Raw genomic sequence first — 8,734 nt, forward strand, 5'->3', positions numbered from 1 at the left:
AAGGAAGAAAGAAAGAAAGAAAGAAAGAAAGAAAGAAAGAAAGAAAGAAAGAAAGAAAGAAAGAAAGAAAGAAAACAATGGGTCTTAACAAATAGTTAAGTATTAGTGAATATCTGTCTTATGGTTAAGAAAGGACTTTCTGAACATGAAAGACATAAAATGAAATGTATTTGAATGTGAATGCTTTCCATTTTACATAGAAAAAAATCACTAAAATTTGAAAGATTGAAGAACAAGATGTTTGAAGTTTGTATAGATGACCTATAAATGATCAGTATCTTTAGTATGCAAAGAGCCCATTCAAATGCATTAATACTATCATAGAGAAATAGATAACAGACACAGGCTAGTGACACATGACTTAATCCCTCCACTTTGGAGACTGAGGCAGAAAGAGTGTATGTTCAAGGCTAATCCATGCTGTACAGTGAGAATCTACCTTGAAAAAAAAAAGCAACAAAAGGCATTAAGAGTGATTTCAATAAAAAAAAATTCAAATGGAAAATTTAACCTTAATAGTAAATAAAGAAACACAAACGGCAATATCAAAGTATCATTTTGCCAACCAAATTGACAAAGATTTTTTAATTTTAATTTATTTTTTTTAAAAAAGTATCTTTTCTCATTTTACATGCCAAATCCAGTTTGGATAAGGGTTTGTCTATCTTGTTGATTTTCTCAAAGAACCAGCTCTTTGTTTCATCGATTCTTTGTATTGTTTACTTTGTTTCTATTTTGTTGATTTCAGCCCTCAATTTAATTATTTCCTGTCATCTAATCCTCCTGGGTGAGCGTGCTTCTTTTTGCTTTAGAGCTTTCAGGTGTGCTGTTAAGTCGCTAGTGTGAGATTCCTCCACTTTCTTTAGTGCTATGAACGTTCCTCTTAGCACCGCTTTCGTAGTGTCCCGTAGGTTTGTGTACACTGTGCCTTCATTTTCATTGAATTCTAGGAAGTCTTTAATTTTGTTATTTCTTCCTTGACCCCGGGGTGGTTTAATCGAGCACTGTTCAATTTCCATGAGTTTGTAGGCTTTCTGCAATTAGTGTTCTTGTTGAATTCTAACTTTAAACCTTTTGTATCTGTTGAGTTTGCTTTGTTTCCAAGAAAGTGGTCAATTTTAGGGAAGGTTCCATGAGGTACTGAGAAGGAGGTATATTCTTTTGTGTTTGGGTGAAATGTTCTATATATGTCTGTTAAGTCCATTTGAGTCATGACATCTGTTAGTTCTCTTATTTCTCTGTTAAGTTTCTGTCTGGTTGACCTGTCCGTTGGAACGAGTGGAGTGCTGAAGTCTCCTGCTGTTGGTGTGTGGGGTTTGATGTGTGATTTAAGCTTTGGTAATGTTTCTTTTACATATGTGGTTGTGCTTGTATTTGGGACGTAAATGTTCAGGATTGAGACTTCCTGATCTTAATGGATTTAGACATCTTAATGGATTTTTCCTGTGATGAGTATGAACTGTCCTCCATCTTTTCTGATTGATTTTAGTTTGAAGTCTATTTTGTTAGATATTAGGATAGCTACACTTGCTTGTTTCTTGGGTCCATTTGATTGAAAAACCTTTTACCAACCCTTTACTCTGAAGTAATATCTGTCTTTGAGGTTGAGGTGTGTTTCTTGTATAAAGCAGAAGGTTGGGTCCTGCTTTCTTACCCATTTTGTTAACATGTGCCTTTTTATAGGTGAATTGAGTCTATTGATATTAAGAGATTTTTTTTTTTTGAGACAGGGTTTCTCTGTAGCTTTGAAGCCTGTCCTGGAACTAGCTCTTGTAGACCAGGCTGGCGTCAAACTCACAGAGATCCACCCACCTCTGCCTCCCAAGTGCTGGGATTAAAGCCACCACCACCCGGCTTGATATTAAGTGATATTAATAACAAGTGATTGTTAATTCCTGTTATTTTTTTGGTGGTAGTGTTTGTGTGTTTCCCTTCTTTGGGGTTTGCTGGTATGAAGTTATCCATTGCCTTGTTTTTTGGGGTGCAGTTAGCTTCCTTGGGTTGGAGTTTTCCTTCTAGTATTTTTTGTAAAGATAGGTTTGTGAATAGGAATTGTTTAAATTTGGTTTTGTCATGGAATATCTTGTTCTCTTCATCAATGGTGATTAAAAGCTTTGCTGGATATATTAGTCTCGGATTACATCTATGGTCTCTTAGTGTCTGCAGCACATCTGTCTAGGACCTTCTGACTTTCATGATTTACGTCGAGAAGTTGGGTGTAATTCTGATAGGTCTGCCTTTATATGTTACTTGGCCTTTTTCCTTTACAGCTCTTTGATATTTTTTTCCTTATTCTGTATGTTATGTGCTTTATTATATGGCAAGAGAACTTTTTTTTTTTGGTTTAATCAATTTGGTGTTCTGTAAGCTTTTTGTACCTCCATAGGCATATCCTTCTTTAGGTTGGAAAGGTTTTCTTCTACAAATTTGTTGAATATATTTTTGAGCTGGAGTTCTTCTCTTTCTTCTATCCCTGTTTTTCTTAGGTTTAGTCTTTTCATAGTGTCCCAGATTTCCTGGATATTTTGTGTTAAGAATTTGTTGAATTTAAGATTTTCTTTGACCAGCGAACCTATTCCCTCTATAGTCATCTTCAACATTTGAGATTCTGTCTTCCATCTCTTGTATTCTGCTGGTTATGCTTTTGCATTGGTAGTTCCTGTTCATTTACCCAGATTTTCCATTTCTAGAATTCTCTCAGTTTGTGTTTCTTTATTGCCTCTTTTTCAGTTTTCAAGTCTTGAACAATTTGGACAGCTTGCTTCACCTGTTTGTTTTTTCTTGGCTTTCTTGAGTTTCTTTAAGATATTTGTTGATTATTTCCAATTTGTCTTTTCCTCCATTTCTTTAAGGAAAGTTTTCATTTCCTCTTCAAGGGTCTCTATCATCTTCATAAAGCTATATTTAAGATTGTTTTCCTCTGCTTCTTCTGTATTAGGATGATCAGGTCTTTCTGTTGTATGACCACTGGGTGCTGATGTTACCATGTTGCTTTTTAGGTTATTGAACAAATTTTTGCATTGGTGCCTACCCACTTCTTCGTCCAATTGATGCTGGCAGTGTCTTTGCCTCTTGGTCAAATTCTTGCAGTTGCTGTCTGTGTCTTAGGGAGCTGCTCTTATTCTGCTCTGTGCGATTGCTCTCTGAGTCTCATGAAACTGCTGAAGTCTCCCTTGGCCCGCTCTCTTGGTTTGCTCTGCACAGTCTCAGTCTCTTGGTCCTACTCTGTGCAGTTGCAGCCTGTGCTTCAGAGTTCCTCTGAGGTCACGGGGAATGGGTGGGTTTGGAGGCAGAGTGGGCCTTGTAGCTTACAGGGTCCAGTCAATGGGTGGGGACAGGGGGCACTGGAGCAGCCTTACCTTCAGGAAGCTTGCCTACTGACTGGCTGGTGAAGCTGAGGCAGGTGGGGGAGGAGCCTGGGGTTTTGCCCCAGTCCCAAGGGCCTAGAGAGTCGGGTGTCCAGCTGGCTGGCTGATCACTCACCTCTTAGTATGTTCTGTGCCCCAGGTTGACAGAGATTTTAAAGATGGCAATAAACTCATTGTTCAAGAAGGAGTGAGGTCTCCGCTGTAAGAGAGTAAATGGAGTCAACGTTCCTAGAAGGCAGTTGGCACTGTATGTAAAGAGCCTTCAAACCACTCAGACTTCCTCTTCTAGGAAATTCTCAGGAAGAGCAGAGATGGCAAAGCAGACAGAAAGCACAGAGGCGGAGGGAAGCATCTTCTACACAGCCTAGACTCTTACACCGGATTCACGCACACTATTTCATACTATGGAGAGCAATGGAACTGTCCTCCTTCAGCCTGACTCTGGTGTCGGGCAACCACGGCTAGCCAGCCTGTAAGGTGCTGACTGAACCCTTTGTGTTTTTTTCTGTGCTGTTCCCCCAGGACACCCATGCACTGGGCTGCAGCTGCCGGAAAAGCAGAATGTGTCCAGGCACTGCTGGAGCTGGGCATGGACTGCAACCTGAGGGACATTAATGAGAGCACACCCCTGGCCTACGCCCTCTACTGCGGTCACACAGCCTGTGTCAGGCTTCTCTCCCAAGAAGGCCGGTGAGCTTCTCATGGTGTCTTCTTCTCAAAGATGTATAACAGTAACACTTCTTTAGACCACCAGTGTGCAAGCCCAGAAATAACAATATTGCCTCTGTGTGTGTGTGTGTGTCTGTGTGTGTGTCTGTGTGTGTGTGTGTATGTATGTGTGTGTGTGTAAATATATAGAGGGCAGAGAACAGTTTTCAGATGTTTTTCTCCTTCCATCATGTGTTGCCCAGGGCTAGAACACGGGAACACGAGTCATCAGGCTTGGTGACAAGCATTTTTATCCACTGATCCATCTAGTGGCCGCAGTAATTTAATAATATCAGCATTACATACTATAAGTACCATTATTAATCATCTAATTAATGATGTGTGTTTGCTGTCATCTAACATAGAGTGAAACGGTCTTCATTATGTGGATCATGACAATAGCAGCAAGCTTGAGTCCCTCAGTCCCAGGTCACAGGACTCGAACCTCCTCTTTCCTCCTCTCCTGCTCTTCTTCCTTCTGCCTGCATCACTTACTCTTGAGACCCTTATACACGCTCAAAACTTTCTGAGGATACCAAAGAGCTCTCTCAAATCTGTTACCTCCATCACTATTATGGTGTCAAAATATTTAATTAAGAAAATTTTAAGAAAATATTTGTTTCGTTATTTAAATAATAATAGGCTTGTGATTGCTACATGTTCAAATAAAAAAAAAACTTATTTTAATGAAAACACTATTTGTAGCTGTAATCCTGGGATTCTGGAAGCTAAAGCGGTAGGGTCATGAATTTGAGGCCAGTTTGGCTGTCTGTAGAAGAAGACACAGTTGAAAAATGAGTACATAAATAAATAGCTGTTAATTTCATTTAATGTAGCTATTTTCCAAAGCAAGGGAAATTAATAAGAGCAGCAGCACTGTTTTCCATCCTTGGCAAATCTTTCTCTCTCTCTCTCTTTCTGTCTCCCCCGCCCCCCTTTGACTAGACAATTAAGACAACTTATTTGAATTTTGCACTGTGGTATGGAAATTTCATCTGGTCAAAGCCCAACACCAATGAAGAGAGAAATTAAGAGCACCGAGGTTTTCCCTCCTCTCACCTTCCAGCACTGATTCCCAATCAATCGACAGGTTTCATGTCCCTCTAGGCTCTGTTCTGTGCAGAGCCCTGCAAGCTTTCTACATCAGAATTCTTCATTCTTCTGGGCTCGGAGGTGGGGGGAATCAAACGTCAAGGCAAAAAAAGGTCTTCAGATTGACTGGGTCCAAGAATGAAACTCACTCTAAGCACTGTTCCTCCAGACAGAGCGTGTCGGCCATTAGGTGCTGAGCCCATGGCAGAAAGAGACGGCTACAGCTGGCAGCTGCCTCAATGAAGCATTCAACCAATAGTGTGCTTAAAAGTCATGAAACCGTCCCACCCACTGGATTCCAAACCAAGAAAACTAGGGAGTACATTTAAAAGCACACACACACACACACACACACACACACACACACACACACAAAGTTTCATTTATAAATCCAGAAGCAACAAAATATCACTGCATCAGTTCAGAAACTATCATGAAAAAAAAAGACAATAAATACAAAATTTAGTCAGCTCTTCTCTTTCCTCAGTTGCTTATGTAATACCACAATTAAGACGCAAACTCTTGAAAGCCTTGATTTCTTGTCCAGGCCCATGAAGCTTCTAGAACGTCTTGTGTGTTTCATCATTAGTACACTCTGCCACATGGCTACCTGAATAACTTTGGTAGTTCCGATTCTAGGCAGTAATTCATGGATCATGTGACTGCCATGGTGAAAGGGAGATAATTGATAGTAGTATTAATTCGTACTAATAATTTTAAAATATAAGCATATCAACAAAGGTTCACAGTGAGAAAACATCCATTGTCTGCATGCAGATTGAGTGCTGGTGGTTTTTGACTAGACTACAGTGTCTCATTCCAAAGAGTACTATTGCCGTCTCCCCCTTGGCAGCCTGCACCTGGGTCCAGTTTCACAGCTGATCCCTAATGTAGAAAGCATTGGCTTGATGGAGGGAACAGCACAGGCTTCCCAAAGAACTGGAACAGAACAACGCCTCGGGGAAACTCGACTTGAGCGAGCCCGCCAAACAGCTGCCACGAAGCTTTTCTCATTTGAGTTTGCTTATGAGTTGAGCCCTGCTCACGTCTGCCACGCCCAATCTCTGGCACACATGACTTCCTCTTCCACTGGAACTCAAACTCTGAGTTGCCTCTCTGCCTGTTTCCTTTAGTAGAGTATTTTTCATAACTATAGTTAGGTGGGTTTTTTTTTTTTCTTAGATGCGAAAGAAAAACAAACAGCATAAAACGGGCAAGATTCTAGGGGCATAATATCAGTGCCGCTGGATCCCCTGGGATCTCTCACTCAGAGCAGACCAAAGCCTCTTTCTGCCATGTGAGGCCTGAAGTCACACCTTACCCTTCGTCTCTAATGCCTACGCCACTACGGACTGTTCCTGAGAGATGAGAGAGTAGGAACGAGCTAAGCTGTTTGCAGCTGAATCCAGTGATAATTGAAAACAGATTGCCATGAGTAATTGAAAGCCTAAAGCCTCCTGAGGCTGAGGGGATGGTTCAGTCAGTAAATGCTTGCACAACAAGCATGAGGACCTGAGTTTGATCCCCAACACCCATGTAAAAGCCAGAGTCGCCCACAGCTGTAAAGCCAGCACTGGAGAACGGGAGACAAAGGGTGTTTGTGGCTTGCTGGCCAGTCAGTAGCTGAATAAGCACGCTCCAGATTCAGGAGAGGCCCTGTCTCAAATACTAATCATCATAATGTTAGTCCAGAGACATGGTTCAGCAGGTAAAGGAGCTTGGCATGCTAGCTTATGCCTGAATTCTATCCTCAGAGCCCACGTAAAGGTCGAAGGAAAGAACCAGAGTCACAGAGCCGCCCTCTGACCTCCAGAGACATTCCCTGGCATGCGAGCACCCGCATTTAGGCACACCATACAATGTCAATCCAAAACACAGATCTCTCCACAAAAGGGGTCAGAAATGGTTTCTTCTGGAGCCAGATATGAGTATCTAATGGCCTGAGAACATAGATTTAGGTTACCTAGGTTACCTCCAAGTTCATGTTCCAAGATGAAGCGTTTATGGAAAGAGAACAAAGAAAGTTGCAGATCCAGGCACCTCACAGATACACTGATGGAGACATTTGGTAAGCAGGTTAGAACATAGCAGGGGAATTTCTGCCATGACTCTCAGGTCCAGTCTGACACTCTTTAGCCTTTTGGTTGATGGGAGCTAGGTATCAATTTGTTCATTCCAAAGGCTTTACCTAATGGTCACCCACAGAGAAGGGCCATAAATTGCTATTCAGAGGGCTGAAAATGGCCTGAGATGATTTGACTCTGGGCTTGTAACATTCCACTCCCTCCACCATCAGTGACAGTTTAGGCAGTTAACTGCAGAAGGGTCAGTGGGGGGCGGGGGATGCCGCTCCTTTCAGAGAACTGTCAGCCACGCACACAATAATAAATAATGTGAAAGATTAAATAATAGGGTTGACAAATACAGAGGAAGACACGCACATCAGCCTCTGGCCTCCACATATAGGGAGAAAAGGGAGGAGGGGAGATGGAAGAGGAAGAGGGAGAGAGAGGAGAAGGGAGAGGGAGAAAAGAGAAAATAGCCCCCTATGGAAGTTAGTGCAGAAGCCCATAAAGTGGCCAAAGAACCAAAAATAAACAAGAGTAGAGTGCAGGGTCCTAAATAGGACAGCTGTGGCGCACCCGCCAAGGCTCAGGGAACATCACAAAGAGGAGAGAGAATAGAACCAGGAGATATGAAGCAAAACGATGTCTGGTGGACCGGACACAGCCATTGCCCCCATGGACTCCCTGCTGCTGTGGTTATCTGCATAAGACCTGGACAAGATTGGCCTGTCAACATTTCATCATCATGAATGGGAAGGGATCCTCCCCAAGGAATTTCCCACAGTTATTGACTAAGGGGTTAGGATGTCATTGTCTTCTGCGCTATAAACATGATAAGTTGCTTATGCTCCAGGAAAAAACTTCTCTCCCACACTCATACAGGAAACCCTAAATAGCCTCAGTGGGAATGCCAGAAGGAAAATAAGGTTTCAGCAAGCAGAGACAGGGGGATGAAAGAGAAGGGAGTTGGGATGACATGACTAGAATTTACTACGTGTGTGTGTGTGGCATTGTATTACATACACATACAATGCTGTCGAAGAACAACAGAATGGGGAAGGGGTAAGAGACTCTAAACCCTGAGGAATCAAGAGACGTGGGTAGCAGATGCCTAAATGTAACGGCGTAAGCGAATGCAGACAGATTGTCAAAATATAGACAGCTTTAATGGAGGAATAGACTTACAGAACCACCGTTCCAGCGGAGACCAGGAAAGCAGAAGCGAGTGCTGGGAGCACGCGCTCGCCAAATTTATAGGAAAACTTTAGCCTGAGGTGAACACGCCCCCCTAAGGGGTGGGACTTATCCCTACATCTCCCCCTTTTGTCTAAATAAGACAGAACTAAACCAAATACAACTATATACAATAATAACAAATAAATATAACAAACAATATTGAGAATCAAAAGTTTTGCTAAACATTCTATCTCAAGGAGTCTAAATAATGTAGAGAGTAACTACAATTATATAATCTTCAACTCCATCAAAGATCCGAGAAGG

The 8,734-nt window shown here is 41.9% G+C and overlaps 1 protein-coding gene across 1 annotated transcript in view; it reads left to right on the top strand.

Moving 5' to 3' along the window:
* Ankrd55 (ankyrin repeat domain 55) overlaps positions 1 to 8,734 on the top strand; it is an 89,089-nt gene that overhangs the window by 64,188 nt on the left and 16,167 nt on the right. Inside the window, exon 9 of the mRNA XM_050152855.1 lies at positions 3,891 to 4,058. Coding sequence (XP_050008812.1) covers positions 3,891 to 4,058 — 168 coding nt within the window. The remainder of the gene's footprint in view (positions 1 to 3,890; positions 4,059 to 8,734) is intronic.

This window comes from Alexandromys fortis, unplaced genomic scaffold, assembly GCF_014885135.2.
Source record: "Alexandromys fortis isolate MF-2015 unplaced genomic scaffold, M_Fortis_MF-2015_v1.1 scaffold_73, whole genome shotgun sequence".
Classification (NCBI taxonomy): Eukaryota; Metazoa; Chordata; class Mammalia; order Rodentia; family Cricetidae; genus Alexandromys; species Alexandromys fortis.